At 38.9% G+C, this 20,287-nt stretch overlaps 1 protein-coding gene across 1 annotated transcript in view; it reads right to left on the bottom strand.

Moving 5' to 3' along the window:
* LOC132787072 (uncharacterized) overlaps positions 1 to 17,691 on the bottom strand; it is a 116,385-nt gene extending 98,694 nt beyond the window's left edge. Inside the window, exons 1-2 of the mRNA XM_060793957.1 lie at positions 16,751 to 17,691; positions 1,786 to 1,886 (exon numbers count right to left, since the gene is read on the bottom strand). Coding sequence (XP_060649940.1) covers positions 1,786 to 1,828 — 43 coding nt within the window. The 5' untranslated portion in view covers positions 1,829 to 1,886; positions 16,751 to 17,691. The remainder of the gene's footprint in view (positions 1 to 1,785; positions 1,887 to 16,750) is intronic.
* Between the last annotated feature and the right edge of the window lie 2,596 nt (positions 17,692 to 20,287).

The raw sequence follows: 20,287 nt of genomic DNA, 5'->3' as shown, positions 1-20,287 counted from the left end.
CGAGACTCGAGTTACAGGTCGCAGCAAATCAAGGTAATGACGTGCACTTTTATTTGCGTGTGTCATAAGGGTCAAATATATTTGCTTTGCATTGCGCATACGCCCCGAGCACAGCACAGCAACCGCAGCACGCAAATTGCGAATGTGCTTAATTTCTTAGCATACTTTTTCGGGCACTCGTATGCCACAAAGAAATCAAAAGCAAAGGCCTCCAACTCCCTCCCGGCCATGTGGCAATTGAGTTTTTGGTGCCACCACACGCTTTATATGCAAATAAACCTCGATGATGAAGGCGCCACTTGACCATTCGTTGGCACACCGCGCGTGCTGTGATTCCTCACGCGACTCTTACTTCGTCTGCGATTGCGACTTCGTCTCCATCGCTCCGAAGGTGAGTCTGAAAATGGCTGAATAGCTGAGTGGGAGCTGGGATGGTTGAGTTGGTTGGGTTGTTGTTGAGTGGGTGAATGTTGAGTCCGATCCAAAGCAGAAAGGGGAACTTCGCATGTAATAATAATTCCGTAAGGGCTTCTCATATACATGGTGGATGATTGTTGTGGCAGGTGACTTTGTGACTTTGTTGCCTTTTGCCGCTTAATAAGAAACTTACGTCACGCAATATAATTAAGATAAACATAATTATAGTTTGCTGTTCGCTGTTGGTTTTTTCCACCTTGTGCGACTTTCTTTTCTAATTTTTAATGGAAGCGTTATAAAAGTTATGTTGGTCACAATAATAACGTATTCCGAGGGAGTCGCTGCCCACATTGAGGGGACTCCTTTTAATGGCAAATAATAAATACATATAAATTTATGGCAGGTCCTAAATGTTATGCCTTTTAAGATTTTTAACGCTTGTATAAAGGTATTAAAATGCTTTAAGGTTGGTCATACAAATAATCTAACAATGAGTAAGTCCCATTACACATACATATATAAAAATTTCACTTCGAATCAAGCGCTTATCAATATATTACTGTCATTTGAATAGATAACATAGAACAGAAATTTGAGCAGAGCGCCAACAGAAGCTTTTAAGTTTATATTTATCGTCTAGGACGTTATATTGAGTGGAGAATATATCGATAGTTACAGAGATAAAAGCTTACTCAAATGAAAAGCTTTGGAAATGTCCTTAGTCAAATAAACTTTGGAAATATCCTTAGCAAAGAAAGTTTCTTTCGTTGAATGTTAATGGTGAAGCTAACTCAACTAGGATTTTGTGTTATACATCGGTAAGCAGGAGCTATAACCAAAAGCTATGGAAAAACCAAAAGTTCGTAAAATATAAAGCTCAAAAGTATGCCAGGCAATGCGAGTTTTGTTATAAGCTCAAGATAAAAGCTTCAATCTTAAAAGCTTCGTATTTGCGGACACCATTTTAAGCTTTGGTTGAAATATTTCCTAAAACTTTCGTTGTTGTCGTTGCTGTTGTTGAATTGCTGTTAAGCTGCTCAGTGCTCTCAAAACTGTAACAGTTAATTGCGTTTAACAGTACATTTGGCAACAACTGTTGAATAAGAATTTTCAAAATAAATTGTCACATCCGCGAATACAATCAAAAATCCATTTATCATATGTGTCATGCTGTTTAATTAGCACACAAAAAAAATGTCTGTGCACAAATCGTTTAACGGCAAATGTGATTAATTAATTGGTCTCTCGGCTTTGGAAATTTCGCATGCCGAATTTCAATTAAAGAAACGTCATTAATAATGCGCATGGGACTGTTAAACGAATACACAATCGCACACACAAACCAAACAAAAAAAAAATACAACTCACCTAAATAAAAAATTCCAATAATCACGGTGAATGGTTTCAGCATGTTGTCATCAGTTGTTGAACAAACAAAACTCAGAAAACTTCCAGCGCGCACCCTTCAGCTGAAAAAAAGAAAACATAAGTGAAGAGAAAAATCGTGAATTTCATTAAGTAAATTGACATTGAAATAACGCAAGCGGCGGTGGCTGTGCACTTGTTGAAAGGAAATTAAATATAAATAGTATGAATATGGATACAATGAATATTTATTATATTACTTCATTAATTTCAGGTTGTGTATATTGCGTATACGTAATATATCATTCAGTATGGAAATTTCAAATACTCTTTTAAACTGGCCAAATAAAAAAGCAACTAACTCTCATAATCGTTCATAAATTCATTGAAAATAATTATGCACTTTTAGCTGGCAAACAAGTGCGACTCATAAAATAAATTATATAAATATTTAACACATCAATTAATACCATTTAAAATAGCAAAATAAATATAATTTATGAATTTAAAATTCAGATTATATTGAAATAAATTCGCGTTGGCTTAGCGAATGTTGTGAATTGTAAATTTGTCAATTAAAATAACATGCGATAACTCTGCCTAAGGGAACTAGCTGTCCGTTATTGCGTATTTTTCACTGTATATTTTTAATATCGCAAATTGGCGGATAAAATGAGTGAAACCTTTTATTAACTGTTTGTGTGTGCACAATAATTAAAGCGTTATTTTTCGGTATCCGCTTTTGAATTATACAATAATAAACGTGAATAATTTATTCATAGATTTCTATATTCTCAGTGGGAATTTATGAGCATTGTTTTTGCAATAATTAATGGGCTGCTTAATTGATATAAAATCTTTAAATCCCGCTAACCATGCAAATATTATTAACGAATGCAAAAGAGATGCGAAAAGGATAGGGAAAGGGAAAGGGCTAGAGAAACTGAAATCCAAATTGCCGATAACATGACAGCTAACGAAATGTGCAGCGAACACATCCATTATGGCTATGATTAATGCACATTTACAATTTCCGCCCTAATTGCAATTATCGTAATATTTTTTCCATTTCGCAGGTGAGGTGAATTTCATTAGTGAGCTGTTTATACCCTTTAAAGAGCGAAAGCTTACCAAATTTAAAGAGTATTAAATGATGATTCGATTCTTGGTGCCTTAAGTATTTACCACTTTGTCAGTTACTTTTAATGCTCAGCTACTTTTCGGAGTGTGTGTGTGTGTGTGTGTGTGTGTGTGAGAGTAATTCCACACAGCTTCATTAATTTTGCAGAGTTTTGGCCTGGTTGAGCATACCTCACTCGACTGCATAGCCAATGAGGTTGGTTATAATAACAAGCCATTTATCTTGCCTTTTAGCACATTTACAACCGGCTCAACTCTAAACAACTTAACGCTCAAAACTCTTTTTCCCCAAACTCTTTATTGTTGGTTAGACTCGCACAATAGGCAACCATACGCATAATATATATAGTATATAAACTTGAGCAACACAAGTGATTAAGCGGGTAGCATTGGTGTCTCATAAATTTGCATTTAAAACTCGTTGCTGCTGCGTTGCTGCAGGCTAACAACCAACAACACAAACAAACTGTGTGGCCAAATGGTAAAAAATGCTGACCAGAACTTTAATAAGCAGCTTGTTTTGTTGCTGTATTCTTATGGGCTGCCACAGACAGTAATAAATAAGTTTTACATAAATCAACAATAACAAGGACAGAAGACAACAAGTATACGCACTGTTGCCACATGCCACAAGTGGACGAAAAGTCAAGCAGCTCGGCCAGCCGAAGAAAGAAAGAAAGAAGGAAAGAAAAAAACAAAAGCCAGAAGGACACACAGCTGGATCAGAGACAGTACAATAGAGGGACAAGTTTTGGGCTGTGCGTGTGCAGACAAGCGAGACAATTGAATTGGCCTGCAGGTAACAAGAAAATCTTTAACACAGAGTCTGCAAATCACAGAGGCCAAAGCACAGTGACCACCAGAAATGTTAACTACAAAATGCATTAATCAAATTATGAATGCAAATCGGATAGAGGCTAAGGTAAATACTAAATTAGTAAATCAAATAATATAAATTTGCGAGTAAAGTGCATTAAATGTTAAATGTGTTGCGATTTATTAATCAAATTACGAATGCAAGTTAGAAAAAGATAGTAGTAAATAGTAAATTAGTAAATAAAATAATATATATTTTGCGAGTAATATAAATTAAATATTTAATGTGTTGCGTGTCACTGTGCGACAATCAAAAGTGGCTGTGTCTAAGTGGCCCAAAAGGCATAAATTGCTACTTAAACATACAAAGCAAGCAGCCTGTTCAATTGCCATATACATATATATTCTGCTATATATAGACATACACACATACAGATAAAAATATACATGGTGTTAGACACAGTTACACACATATTACACACTGTTCTGTGCTGTGTGCTGTGCGCTCGACCTCATTGAATTATCACGCTCGGTTTGCATTTCGGTTTTTGGCCCAAAATTCAAATGAGCGCAAATTGATTTGAAATTGTCCTTGCATGAATGCATTTCCAAATATATACATATATTCGTGTGTGTGTGTTTGTTTATGCGTGTGTGTAACTGTTCAATCAGTGCGAAATGCATTTAGGAACGCTGCGCTGCAAATGAAATTAGTCATAAACGCCAGCTAATGCATAAACTATGTTAACTGGCGCTTAAAATAATTCGCTGCCAGCAGTTACACAAACGTTTAGTTGTTGTGTCAGCATCCCTGATTGATAGTAACGCGCGGCAGCGTTTCCAACTATCTGACTGACTGACCATCCAGCCAGGGCAGCCACACGATGAGCAGTTAACTATTTCGGTTCAATTTGCGGTTCTATTACCAAAACCCATTGGCACATGCTCAACCTCCTTCGACCTTCTCCCGCTTCCAACTTTGCCACAAGTTGAGCTGTCAGCGTCATCAACGACAGCCAAACCAGAGAAGCTGAAGTCACGCATTGACCACATACCGAACGTACACTTATGTGTCCACAGTGACCAGCAGGCATCAGTGGCTCACTCACGTTGCCAATGCCATTCTCGCCTCGCCTCCACCCTTCTTTCTTCGCATGGCAATTTGGGTACTGCGGGGTAAACTGTATATGTGTGTGGGTGCGAGTGTGAGATAAACTCGAAACAGAGAACGCATTACGTCCAATGTCACACAGCCGCTACGTGCAGCGTCCACGCCCAATGGCAATGCAAAAAGAAAAACGAAAACTATTCATGGCTTGACAAAAAAAAAACAAGTAAGAAAGAGTGTACTTGACTGGGAGATACCCGCTACCCAAAATACATTTTAAAATATAAGAAATTATTATACCGTAAACATATACCAGAGGCTATATTTTATACATTTATATAGTAGGACACTCAAAATATAATATAGCAAAGTTTATATATGGTATATTAATATAGTAGTTCATTCACAATATAATAATGGTTATATTTGATATATTGATATAGTAATTCATTAAAAATATACCATATTGTCAGTCACAGCAAGTAAGTAGGCGTTTTTGTCCATACAAAAGTATTTCTTAAATAGAATACCTTTTACAATTTGGACCTGATGACAAATTCTTAGGAATCATAAAGACTGTAGATATTGTTGAATATACAACAATCGCGACGTTATAAATACGCTTGTTATTGGATTTTTGTCGATTCTCGTAGTCGGAAGTGGGCGTACCAAAAATTTTAAACTAACTTTATGTGCGTGCAAACACAATAAGTGCTGTTATAACTCTATCTCTTATAGTCCCGGAGATCTAGGTGTTCATATCAGACAGACTGATGGATATGACTATATCATCTAATATATGACGCTAAACAAGAATATAATACTTAAGGATTCGGAGATGCTTTCTTTTGCCTGTTACATACACTTCCTGGAGGCATAGAGTTATAATACCCTTCTACTCTTTGGCTAACGGGTATAAAAACGGAAACTATTCATGGCGTTGCAAAAAAAAAAAGAAACAGTTTCCATTTTCCCCACAGTGTTGGCGCTGACTCCAAGTAATTTGTGTGTGTGTGTGTGTTGCTGAGAACGTGCAACACACAGCTCAGCTCAACTCGTTGACTGTCTGGTTGGGTCTGCGTCTGGTTGGGTTTGGTTTGGTTTGGTTGGCGCCTTCTGATGCTACCAAATCATCTCAAGCATTTAAATTCAACATTAATTGGATTAAGTCTGCAGCTTGTGTTTGCTTTGGCGGTGGCGAACGTCAAAGAACGAAGCACTCTCGTCTGCTCGCATTTATTCGGTTTACATAATTGCATAGTTGCCTATTAAATTATGAAATAAATGCAGATCTCAAGTGAAATTTGATTTACTCTCGCAACTCTTGCAGCTCGTATGTATCTTCAGTTCTGCACTCTCGACTTTTGATTCATTAAAATTCCAGCTCGAATGCCAAACACACTCATAAATTGCGAGTGCTCAACAGTGTGCAACAAATTTTTCACCCATACTATACATTGTGTCTATACATTTAGGTCTGGGATTAATAATACCAATTGTCGAAATGGAAATGGATTTCATTTCATTTATTTTTTCTTCTTTCGGATTTGTTGTGCTCGTTTTTCGACTGGGCAAATCGAATGCGTGCAATTTTCATTTACCCAAAAGCATTTTCATTTTTTGCATTTGGCATTTTGGCTTGCAAAAGGTTCGGCTTTGGCTTTGGCTTCAGTTTCAGCCTCGACATCATCATCATCAGCATACACTCGTAAGAAGAATCAGAACGAAAATTAGCCTGCTACCACAGCACAGCTCAGTCTGTTATATGTGTGTCTCATGTGTGTATATGTGCTGTGTGTGTGTGTGTGTGTGGTATGTGGTGTATGTATTGTTCAAATAGCATCACGTAAACAACAGGGCGTATGATGAGCTGGCTTCGTCCTTGGTCGCTTTGCTCTTCGAACAACTGTCAGAAAGTTTACAACTTCTTTGCTTGTTTATTTTTTTTGTTGGCTTCCTTTCCTTTCCTTTTTCTGTTTTTGTAGTTGTTGTTTTTCGACACGCTTCTTTGCTGGGTTGATTCGATTAAAACGTCAACAGTGGCATTGGCAAGAGCAGCACCAACAGCAGTAGCAACAGCAACAGTAGGAGGAAAAACAATTCACAGACGCCCCCAATTCGAGTTTATTATCACAGAATGAATATGACTTTGTGTCTGTGCCTGTGTTCGTTACGCTGTTGGCCTTGTCATATCCATCTCGATGCCTCGTGCAAAGTTGTCACACCACATTTTATTTTACTTGTATTTTGCCATCATTTGCTGCATGTTGTTTTCGTTGTCGTTCTGTCTGTTTTTCAACGCACTGTTAGGCAGCTGCTCTCCGCCTCCCCCCAATCCACTTCCCACTCAACTCCCTTCAAACACACATCCCATTGACTTTTGGCTGGTTATGTATATGACAGCCTTTTTGACATTTTGTCAGGAGGCCGCTCGAGGCATCAACAAAGGTTGTGGCAGGGCAGGGCATGGCAGGGCAGGACATTGTCCTACGCCCTGTCATGTCGTTTGATCTTTTATTGCGTTTGTTTTACGAGCCGCAGTAAATCCCCTTTAAATTGCAAATTCTTTATGTTCGAATTTTCGGCTTCCTCTCTATCACACCTCATTCCATTTCATTTATGTGTGCGTGTGTGCGTGTGTGTGCCACACACATTCTTCCTTGACTTTGCCCTTCGTCTGCTTCTGTTTCGGTATCTGTATTTATTTGTGCATTTCTCTTGAATTTTTTATTACATTTCTGTTTTTGTTTTGCCATGTACAACGCACGGCGAAAGTGAAAGTATTTTACTTTTCAGCATTTTTCTCACTCCATCATCAGTGGGATATTTTACACCGAACACGACCTTATGGGCATGCGTTCGTTGTCATTTGAAGAGTTTGTCACACACTGACGGATGCGTGATAAAAATTTATTGAATCGAAAACAATAAATATTTGATTTGATTCATTTCTCTTCTCTTCTCCCCTCATCAGTCTTGTGTGTGTGTGTGTGTTTTTGCTGCTCATCATTGATTTCAATTGATTTCGTGTCGTTGTCCACTGAGGTAAGTGAAACACACACTCACACACTCACACACACACATAGTACAGACATTTTCATGAGCAATTTGTGAGGAAACAACAAAAAATAATAAAATAATTTAAGAAAATATTTATTAATTAAAGCGAAAACCTTGGGAACAAAAGAGAAATGCCACTCACATAAATTATTAAATATATAAGTACAACAAGAGTTTGTATAAAAAAAGAAAAATATTGCCCACTTTTTCGGGTGCCTCTTTTGTAAATTAATCCTTGTCGTTAGCTCCATTTACAGTTCATAAACGAACGGGCCACGAGGAAGAAAAGGATGTGACGACGATGGTGAAATCCCTGACATTTTGACGCCCATTACAACTGCAAATGAACCCGTAAACCCATTTAAGCAATGCCCGAAAACACGAAAACTTCTGCGACAACTCCAAAGAGGGCAACCGTCCAGCCTTTCTGATTATTGCTCAACACTTGAAAACTTTTTTCGCCCTCCCCGACTGGGAGATAGGGTAAAGAGAGGGAGGGGAGGGGGGAAGTGAGTTTAATTTGCCACGGCTTACTTACTACTTACTTTCCACATGGCAAAGGATACAGAGCGAAAGAAACGACGCGGCCTAGCAACCGCCCAAAGGGCAAGACACGGGCCTCCAAATGAAAGGAAACAAGCCAGAGGGGGGAGGAGGAGGGATAGGAAGGGAATGGAGTCTTGGGTGGGGGCGTAACTTTGAATAACAGATAAAAATGTTACGTGCTTGTGCTGACTCGCTGTTGTTTCGCTTTCAGTGCCAAGTTGAATGAAGAAATATTTCTGTTATCGCAGTAAAAAAGATGTTTCGTGCTCTGCGTGTTTACCTTGCCCCATTGTTGTAGTTATTTTCCGTTGTTGTTGCTGTTGCACGCTGACAGGCGATGTCAAAATAGCGATAGGCGAAGCAAAACTCTTAAACAAAGCTCAGAGAAACAACCTTGGCAAATGCACAAAACTCAACTTGCTTTAAAAGCAAGCAAAACGCAACACAACACAGCAAAAAAAAAAGTGCTGTGAAATTCCTTTGTGCAGGACACTGGCTGAAAGCTAAATGAAAAGCGTATGCTGCCTCAAAAGGAAACTGGATAATGCCGTGGATAGTAGTTGTAGCAGTATAAGTACGCACAGAGAGAAAACTGTTAAACTTGTGTCCGGCCATCGCCCACTCAAGCTACAAAACAAAGGCGAAAGATGCGAGCAACCTTCGCTCACTCTATCTCTTTTTCCTATACATTGTGTGTGTGGGTTGAAGGGGGTGTGGCGTAAAGGACGATGGCTGATTTCCATGCGCATACCTTTTGTACGGTGTGCGGCCTTTGTCTGGCTGCTGCTTGGCCCCATGCTGAAACCTTTGTGCCAACATCATCAACAAATCGTCAATAACACTTGACACTGCTTTTGGGTTCTGTTCGGTTTGGTTTTGCTTCGGTTTCTCCCTCTTTTTCTCTCTCTCTCTCTCTCTCTCACTCTCTGTTGTGAACTTTTTAAGAAATTACTTTTTCGGCCGCAGATAAACGCCAGGAAGTCCGTCTGTCACGTCTGCCTGCGGTCCTGTTGCTGCTGTTGTTGCTCTGGCTGCTGCTGCTGCTGTATTTGCAATTTTGTTTTCGCCTGCTCTTCTGCCACTTTGTTGCGCTCCTGTCAACTTGCCACACGCATTGAGCGCAACCAAGCGGGGCCATCAAGGTGGCAGCCATGGTTATGCCAAAATGCGAAACGAAACCTGACCTAAGAGCCAAGCCAGCATGACGAGCCCCAAAGTAGTGTCAACGTTATTGGCCTTGATCAAATTTTAGGTCATGCCCTTTAAAATTGATAAGTTTGAGACATTTTCTTCTTTCTTTTTTCTTGTGGCTTGAAATCGAACATGAAATCTAAATCAAAAATGATGCTTAAGGAAACAAAAAAGAAAAGTTTTCATTTCTTATCTTTCACCTTTTTTTTTCTTGCTTTTGTATTCTCTATGTTTTCACCTTAATTATTTGTTGCCATGTTGAGCTTTTCTTGTGCTGTTTCTTTAGCTTGTCATGGTTTTGTTTGCTTTCCTGATTTTCCCCTTGTCCTGCTGCTGTCGTCAACAGAGCATTTCCATTCACTGATTGTCAGGATACTTGTCGCACAAGCATGTTTTGAAATTCTCCAAGCGTTTTTCATGCATTTTTCACTTTTATTGTAGTGTTCGAGCGAGAGTGAGTGTGTGTGTGTGTGTTTTGATGGTGGCTAAAATGAATGAGTTGCTTGACTGGTTTTTGTATTTGTTTTTGAAGTAGTATGTGTGTGTTTGTGTGTGTGTGGATTGGGCACTTATTATCCTGCCAGCGGCAATGTTACGCCACGTATGTGTATGTTAATTTGCAAGCAACTCCCTCATTTCCTCCTCCTTCTCTATGTCTTCGGCGTTTCTCTCTCTCGCTCTCGATAGTGACACTCATAGCGAGTGCAAATGCAAATGTATGCGTGCCTCTTGAACATTATGAATAATTCCGGTAAAGATTCCGTTTCTGCCATTTGCCATTTATTTCCATTCCCATTCTCATTCACATTCGCATTCTCATTTCCATTGTCTGCTCTGCTTTTCACCTGTGAATAAGCAGTTGTTGCTTTTGCGCTTGTTAAGCGACTTGTTTTTGTTCTTCTCAGCTCCTTCTGCACACTTTCATTGCCATTGTTGTAGTTGTAGTTGTAGTTGTGTAGTCGACACCAACTCATTCCCTTTCTTCTTCATGTTGTAGTCGTTGTCGTTGTCGTTGCTTTTGCTGAGCTGAGCGACATTTATTATGCAAAACGTGAAATAACAGAATCAGAACAGAATGCAGAACAAACAACTCTCTGACACAACCAACACACAACTATGCATTGACAAAGGCAACAACCCACTTTCACCTACATAGTTGACTCCTCTACGGCACTTGTGATTAAACCGAACTAAGCTCATGCATTTTTCCATCATTTCCGCGAATTACCGAGTTTTGAATGCTGATGAACAGATGCTGATAAAAGCTATTTATGCACTTCATCGAGCACCCCTCATACCAAGTTGACCCAGTTGAGGGCTTTGTGACTCATACTTCAGTGCGTTAAATTAATGGAGAGTCATTAAATCACACACACACACACACACACACATGGAACACACACAAAATTCCAAAGACAAAAACCAATAGCGTGACGAATGCTCAATCAGCCACTTGCCAAGGCTGTCGCAACAACAGACACTGATGACATATGTACGAGCTTGTCCTCTATCCCTACTCTAGCTCCTGATTCGTAGTCGATCTCCATCTACTGCCAACAGCATGATGATGACATGTGATTGACCAAACAGGTACAACACCAGACAACACAGCTTTTTCGAGGGCAGCCACTTGTGAATAACTAATGAATAACATTGAATACAACTATTGCTATACTTTTGTTTTTTAATCCCACTAACAAGTTGGATAAGTTCTATAAATAAAATTAACCTTTAAGTGAAGTAGACACAACAATATTCTTACTCATTATTTAGTTAATTTAATGACCAAGTTGTAGCCATAATTAAATGTTCATTAATTGCGCATGCTAACAACTATTTATTATTAACAAAATATTACTCAAAAGCAAAAACTAGAAATTGATTGAAAAATGATTTTGGTTGAGCAGTGTATTGTGTAAAAATGGAAAGCAGCATTCTAACAAGACATGAAAAATTGAAGTCTGAATAGGAAAGAGAACGAAAACGAGACTGATGAATATACGTTTGATTAATTTATCAGCATCATTACTATCATCAAAAAACAGTTTGCTTTAGTCGACGGACAAATGGATTGTGAATTATTTTCCATCAAATAACACTCAATTATACTAAGTGACGCCAGGGCGACGATGATGAAGTTGATGGCCAACTGTGGACTACAATTAATAATACGCCCCATTGTACACGCTGCATGTGTATGTGTGTGTGTGTGTGAGTGTGTGTCGCAAATGTCGCATGGATAATTGAAAATTAATTATGTTGACATATTTGGAAAGTGATTGTTAAGATGGCGGAGTCGTTGACGATGACCTCCCCAAGCATACATACTACATATAATTTCGCAGTCAATCCCAATAGAGAGCGAGACGCAAACCCTGACCAGGCCCAAAAAAAAAAAAAACATAGAAATAGAAACGTGCTCGAGCACAGCAGAATGGCAAATTGCCCTGGCTCAGTGGCACTTTAATAGACGCCTGTCATGTGCCCATTTGTTGAAAGGAGTCACGAGTCCTTCGCCACTTCGATGTTGTCAACCTGTGGGACCAAATTTTTATGTAGCGAGCACACGATAGAAAACATTTTGCTTTAATTAACTGACGTCGCAGCACATTAAAGACTTGTTTTTGATCTAAAGTTTATATAGTATAATGTGTGTGTGTGTTTGTATGCTGATTGTAAGTTGATGGACAAAGGTTCGGTTGAGTTAATATTAACTTGAGCATTCCAGTTCAGCAATTTAACACAAAGGATGCAGCTTGCAAATGCTAAATTGCACAACAACAGCGACAACAACAAGAACAACACAAAACGGAAGGATGCTAACCAAATGCTCCGACCGCTTATTATGCCTCCTTTCTGAGTGTGTGTGTGCGTGTGCGAGTGAACAAACATAAAGTCGGAAATGTAAACGCACCAACTGGCAACTGGCAACTGCAAGAGTTGCAAACATCACCAACAGCCAACAAAAACAACAATCAACAGCAGCACCAACAGCAACAACCAGAGGCAAATACATTAAGACAAATGGCAGCCGAGTTGCAACAAAAAAAAAAGAAAACACAGAAATACAGGCAAGAAGCATAGCATAGGCAAATGCAAAAGGCAAAATAATAATTTCTAAAGAGAAAGAGAGCGAGCTGAAGTAACGTTTGCATAAATAACGCCAGTTCTCCCGCTTTGTTCCCATTTTGTTGCTCGTCGTCGTTTTGTGTGCATGCTAAATGCATTTTTTCGCTTTTTAAGACAAAACGCATTAAAGTCAAACCGCATAAAGCCACTCTGAAATGGGGCAAACAGCCATAGAAAAGGCTAAAGCATTAAACAGAAAAAGCACAAACTCGGTTTGCTAATGTCAAATGAAGAAAATGTGTGTAAGTGTGTTGCCTACTTTTTAGGGCAGTCAACAAAGTGTGCACTTAAAAATTAAACAAAATTATTTAAATTGTACAAATTGCTGTGCAAAAAGTCTCTATTTATTATTACAACCCAAACATGACCTGCACTCCACTCCACTCCACACAAAAAAAAAAAACAGAGAGACAAACAACTAATCAAGCGTGCCGCAAACATCAAATGGAAGGCGAACGACAGCAAAAACAAGTCTTAATAACCCGTTTTCATTTGTCCTGGACTCTTAAAGCAGCGCATTTCAGACACAAAATGTGCAAATGTCACGCAAAGTTTTTTTTTGTTTGTGTTTCAGTGTGGAATTAAAGCCACATAGGCATAGATAAGCTACACACTCACGTACTCATAGTTAAACATACACACAGACACTGACACGATATCCACTCGATCCGGATACGGATCCATGATGGTGACGCTATCAGGCGGAAGTGGCACATGTCACGCTCTGAAGTCTGCCTGCCCATTGAATTGCGAACATATTTGTGAATACGAAAAAAAGTCAAACTAAACTAAAAAGAATTCACATCCGTTGGGGCATAACGCGGCAATTATACTTGAATAGTTTTCAGTTTCAGACTCACTCGATGCCGTATTTGTGTGTGTGTAAAATGTAAGTGCAATTAACTTTTATGATTACACTACCGACACTTTCTATAAATATTTAACAATAATTTACGGGGCTCAGCCCAAGACCGTCGCAATTATCGACTTGCAACTTTACGCATTATTTTCTGGGTGCGTTGGCACAGTAATAATTATGTGGGTTAAACGGTTCCCCAATGGCAAAAGGCGTGATGTGTGCGCCACCTTACACACACACACACACACACATACTCTCATGGCTCCCATGCTAGTGCTCTTCATGTTTTTAAAGCGTAATTCCATTTGAGGCGGGCGCCAGCCTTTGGCCCCCTTTGTAGGCGCTGGCTGTCAGTCAACGAGTCAGTGACTATCTGGCCATCTGACGTCATCGGGTAGATTGCGTGTAAAAGGGTTAAGTGTCTGCTGTCGCTTCTTCTATTTTATGTTCACTTTTCATTAGTAAAATAAAAATCAATAAGCAACCGACACAATACAAAATTCAAGAAACAAAAAAAAAAACTGAACCACTTAGGCAAAAAGTTACTTGACAGCATTTTCATTTGAAATAATAAAGAAACAGCGGACATCCCATTCACTTATGAATTAAATGAAATAAATAAATATACATATTTTATAACTGAGCAAAGCGAGGCTTCTCGCTTGATTGGCTTGAGTTCATTAGTCACAAATACCTAAATACTTTGTTGCTGTTGCTAATGCCTTTGGCTCATGGCTCATGGCCGTCTTGTTGATTGGTTTTGTGTGTGCCTGAGATTATTATCCTCAGACCAGCGTCGTTGACGCTGTAGTGTGTTTACATTGTCGTTCGTTTGCCCCGAGCAAATTAATTTGTAAAAACATTTCGAATCGACACACACACTACTCACTGATGAATTTTGTAATTTGAAATTTAATTTGCTACCTGACTACACGGCGTATGCATAATATCATATGGCAAAAGGCAAAACAAACATTTACATTTACTAGTGACAAACAGTTGGCAACTGCTTCGTCGCTGTATTGGCTGGCAAATAGTTGCATTTGCAAATGTACAAAAAACATTAATTAATTATGGTTTTCAGCTGGCGCCAACGTTGCGTATACGTAACGTAGCACACAAAAACTAGTTTCGTGCAGTTTATTAACTTGTGCAAGGGCAATGCCAGAAACTTTTCACAACTACTCAGCGCGAGAGTCCAGCATAGAGGCCGCGTTGCCACGCCCACTAGGGGACGCCTTCTAAGTAGAGTGCAAACATTGCGCATTTCTTTTGCGGCTGCGTTTTTTTTTTTTTGCCCACTCCAACCAACTACGAAGCGAGCAGTGTCTGCCTTTTGGGTATTGCTTCAAGCCGGGAATTTCAGCGCGCATAATATGCCGCAATGCGGTTTTTCCCAAACACCGCCAGAAGTCGTCTCACTGAAGACGAAGCCACGCCGCAGGACAACACACAGACAGACAGACAGACACCGCTGAGTAAGAGATATATTTGGCTCAAGTGAAGTTTCTACTTTGTCTGTGTGTGTGAGTGTGTATGTGTGTGTGCGCGAGTTACACACACACACATAGATGCAAGGCGGCGCATGTTGAGCTGAATTTTGAGCATAAACGGCATAAAATATGTGCGCAATAAAACACACGATTGAAATGCTCAAGTCAAAAACTTTGCGAAATGCCTTTAAGCGCCATTGGCAGCGGCTTCTATGTGTGTGTGTGTGGTGTATGTGTGTGTTTGTGGTGTGTGGTTGGGCCTCCTTGGGCTTGATTTATGCCACATATATTCGCATATGCTGCTGCCTTACTTAGTGTGTGTATTTAAGCCGCTCAATGGCTGCCAACGCCATTGAATCAACCTGACGTCGTTTCATGCTTACGCTTACTATGTGCCTATGCCTATGTCTATGAATTGAGCTTGCTTTTTTTTGTATTTTTTGTATTTTTTGCAAGCTTAGCCCGGCTCTCATCACATAGTCGCTAGCTAGGCTTGCTTTCACATTTATTTCACTGACTTTTCAAAGGCAGTAGCAGGCAGCAGGCAGTCAAGCTCCGTTTTGTGTGTGTGCATATTTCTGGTTTAAGCAAAAGTGTGTGAATTGAGAGAGAATTAGATGACTTTCACAGGCTGTCTTGCATAGATTTTCCTTTCAAGTTATTTGTTTTGGCTGTCCAATTTTTGGTAAACAACTTGACAGGCCTCAAACACGTCGGTTGCCCTCATACAAGCGCATACAAAAGTGGGCGAGCATAAAATGTAGACCTTGGCATCTTCTTTCTCTTGTCTTTTGCCTCTTTTGCTTCAACTCACATCTTAGAAATTTATTTTATATTTTGTATTTTGTTTTTGCTATTCTTGGCACAAGCAATGAAAAATAAAAGCAGAAAGCTATAAAAAAGTAGATGTATATATATATATATATATAATGCTCGCTTATCGTTCACAAAGATTCAAACCTAAATATACAGTCGCTTTGCCTTGAGGGATATTATTCCAATTCAATTGCAAATTAAATTAGATGCCTATATATATGCATAAGATGTAGATAATTTTGCATAAAATTGATCGATTAAGCAGCTTTTGTAGATTGTCTGCTCAATTTTAAATGCAATTGGAAAATATCAGCTTATAATGTTCAACAAATTTTACCCTCGCTTAACATAGTTAAAAATTAAGTAATTGAGTAACTACATAAAAATAAAGTTATCTCAATTTAAATTGCACTTTGCACAAGCTCACTTTAATATTTGGAATTATGAAAAATGTTTGACCCAACTTTTAGTGCGCTGCAGCTCTGCTATTAATCTTAAGAAGTGCTAAAAGCTTGACTAACTTGGAAAAATTGGTTCATTAAAAGACTTTTAATGCTGTGACATTTATCCACAAAAAAGAAACAGAAATTGAAATCTTAAATATTCTCTTTAATACAAATATTTTCAAGTGCTGTGTACAACTGATTAATTCGTTGGGAGAGAAACGTGAATATTGTATTAAACGGAGTTCAGCTGAATTAACACGAGAATCAGACGACGTATAAATCACAACGTAAGCAAAAATGAGAAACGCAGAAAACATGGACATAAAAAGTGGCATAAAAAGGAGAAGAAGGCTCATCAACTTACTTGAAATTAATCAGCAACATTGGACACAACAGAGCTGCATGGATTTTTCATAGGAGTTTTTATGCACGTTCTCACCAGAGTATCTGTATCCGTATCTGTAGCTGTCGCTGTCGCAGTATCTGAAGCTGTCGCTGTCGCTGTCGCTGTCGTTGTTGATGTAACTGTATCTGTATCTGTGTTTGGGTGAGCGGCTCTTAAGTGTGCGTACATCGTTAACAGCTTAATTGCTTGGCCGTTTCCAACAGCGGCGTTGACGTCATGACAGGTGCCAGAGCGTGCACGGGGCTAAGTTTCAGTAAGGAGGCTGCCCCTGTGTCTTACTTTCTTTTTTTTTTGTTCTTGTGTGTTCACTTTCTTTTATTTTGGTTCACCTTCAGCTTTTTGTTCTTCGGCGTGTGGAATGTTTTATATGCGAATGTACGTTATTCTTTTTTTTTTTTTTTTTTTTTGTGTTTTATTTTTTTTATGTTTGAACTAATCCGTTTGCGTGTACGCGGCTAAACTTCTCCGGCTTCTATATCGCCTCGTTTCAACGCGTGTGTGTGTGTGCTTCCTTTATGCATATAAATCCATTGGAGGCTTTTGCTTAGCGTTTAAGCACTTGATCCGTTCTGCGACATAAAGACATTACATGACAAAGCGATTTGCCGCTAAGTAACGGTAACTCACACATACACATAGACGTACACACACACTCTTGCACATAGACGTGGAGCACTCGCGACACTCGTAAAATGTTGCACAAACTTTTCGCGTGTTTTCGTTTTACCTTCAAATTGAATTAGATTCTATTAAGAAATTTCTTGTTTAATTCCGCAAGTAAAAGGTTAACTTTCTATTCGGTTGAAAAATGCATATAAAGTGTAAGATTTAATTTGAATAAAAGCACACACAGAATATTTCTTGATATGATTATTGATATATTTTTTGCTTATTGCATTTAACTTTTTGTTTAATATATTTATATATTTGTTGTAAAACAAAATCAGACTAATATTGATATGTATCGTTATAAGTTATGCTTAAATGATTAAATTTTGTTTATATTTCACTTTTGTTTATTACTGTTGTTGCTTTTGTTATGCATCATCGAGTATGTTTGTTTATACGCTCAAGAATTTATTTATTGTTCGGCTGTAAATAAACGAATAAAAGTGGATGGCATAAATTAATTAATTTATATTTATGAGTGTATAACTAAGAACATATATATTTTATTTCACTGTTACTGTTACTGCTGCTGCTGAAATGTCAACTGTCGCCGGTGGCAAGTTGCAAGTTGTAAGTTTGTTTGTGCACAGAGCTGCCATTATCTGGCGGCGTCTGCAAACTTTTTACCTGCCGCTCAGACGCACAACTTAAATTAAAGCCTTTGGTTGTCGCCCCTCCGCCCCCAACCCCTTCGGCACTCAAAGCTGAGTTGTAATTACATCAGCGCCGAGATTTTTATTGCCACACACACACACACCCCACTCACACATAAAAACACATGCACACACCCCGTACACCTTTACGTATACTCAACGGCTGGGTGGAAGCAAGAGAAAGAGAGAGAAGGGGCATATAATTAGAGCATAATTACGGCTCGACTAATACTCGAGTACGAGTATCAAGGAAAAGTAGCAGAAAAAGAATTAGCTGCCAGAAGGGAGCTTCAGTCGGTCATCTATTAACTATAATCAACGCCAGGGCAAGCGGAAATAGACAGATTTCCGGCTATTAAACACTCAGCAGCGCGGCAAAAGCCGACAGGAGGGATCCCCGGTGTCGAGTACACTTTAAGAAAAAACCTCCAAAGTCAATCCCTCAATGTCAAAATACAACTCAATTGATTTCTCTCAGTGTAAGTTTCACACACAAAAAATGCTGTGCTACAAATTGAAAAAAAAAATGTTAATTAGCCGTAATTTGCCTGCAGCGCATAGATGAGAAGTAGGATGTATGCGAAGGCCTCTCATGACATTGACATACACCCACACACACACTTACACACTTACATATACACACACCTGTACTGTACACACTCAAGCGTATAGTCGCAGCAGGTGTTGCCAGTATGCTTAATGAAGTAATGAGGACATTCCCCTCAATTGGCACACATCTCTCACTCTCTTTTCCCCCCGTCGCGTTGCGATGTTGGCCATCTGACAGTGAACTCATATATTAGCATAAACAGTTCATTTATATCAAAGTGAATATCGTGGCATGGCTTAGGCGTGGCACAACACATGAAAGTGCGTGGGGAAGGAAAGACAAAAGTTCGATTAGCAGAAGGTACACAATACATGCCTAATGGAGCAATGGGAGCAATGGGCGCATTGGTGGCGCCTATCAAATATGGTAATAGCGCAAAATAAACAATGCTCTCTCCCTCCCTCTCTATGCTCTCATGGAAAAAACTAAGCTCTTAGCCAGAAAGTATCGCACAAAAAGCTATCAAGTTTCTTGTTAGCAACAATTTACACATTTCGAGCGCTGCCCAAAAACTGCCTCTAGAAAATATGAAAGAACAATAGATTGTTCGATACAGCATACTAACTACTACTCCACTTGCACACAATTTCTCTGTTATTGTTGTATCGTTCATTTGGAATATTTGGCGCGCTTGAGCACGCGATATGGCAATTGATAAAACGCCGGGTATTCGATACTTCCCGTTGTTCCCCACATTCCCCTTCCCACAGGCGAATACCAAAGGCAGCACCAACTTTGACTCCCATTCCGATTCCGATTCCAGCTGTGGCACTGGCACCGACACGAGCCATAAGCATTGTTCACCACCACCAGCTTTAACAGCAGCAGGTTGAGTGCGAAGCGTAGACATAGTTAAAAAAAAGGCGCTTGTTTTTGCCATGTACCTTGGTTTATTATGTGTACCAACAACGTGTGTTTGTATGCGTATTATGAATGTGCTTGGGTTTATATTTGTGTGTTTGGTAAAATCATTAGCAACAACATGTTATTTGCATTTTGCTAATTTAGAGCAACAGCAAAAAGAAACATTGATTTATTACGAGCAGCGTAAAACCGAATGTAATGACTGCCATTCACTTCTTTATTATGCCTAAAAGTATGCTATAGAAAGTGAATAAACTGAAAGGGGTTAAGTTTGTCAACGCTATCTCTGCTCCTCACTAATATCCAAGCGCGCTTAAAAGTATGCAACGAAATTTTAATTTAGTTAAAAAGGTGCACGTTTGCTTTGCTAATGAATTCCTCATCATTTTTTTCTTCATCAGTGATGTCACGATTTGAAAAAATAAATAAATTAAAGAGGTTTGCTTTGCTCTGTGCCCGCAATTGCATGTCATTTGATTTAATATAATATGTTATTTATTATTTATATAAACATTATGGATTCCCACTGTTGAAATTTCGTGTGATTTACGGCTTGACCTTTAAATTTCGAAACTTAAATAATGTGATATATGTATGTGCAGTTATTGAGTATTTCGTTTCAGCAAACAACATCCTTGAGGGGAAGCAGAGAACCCGTAAAATACCTTCAACTGGAACAATAACAGCATATACATTCAT

This window comes from Drosophila nasuta, chromosome 2R, assembly GCF_023558535.2.
Source record: "Drosophila nasuta strain 15112-1781.00 chromosome 2R, ASM2355853v1, whole genome shotgun sequence".
Taxonomy (NCBI): Eukaryota; Metazoa; Arthropoda; class Insecta; order Diptera; family Drosophilidae; genus Drosophila; species Drosophila nasuta.
Note: the sequence above shows the minus strand (reverse complement) of the source record. Positions and strands in the feature narration are given on the sequence as shown.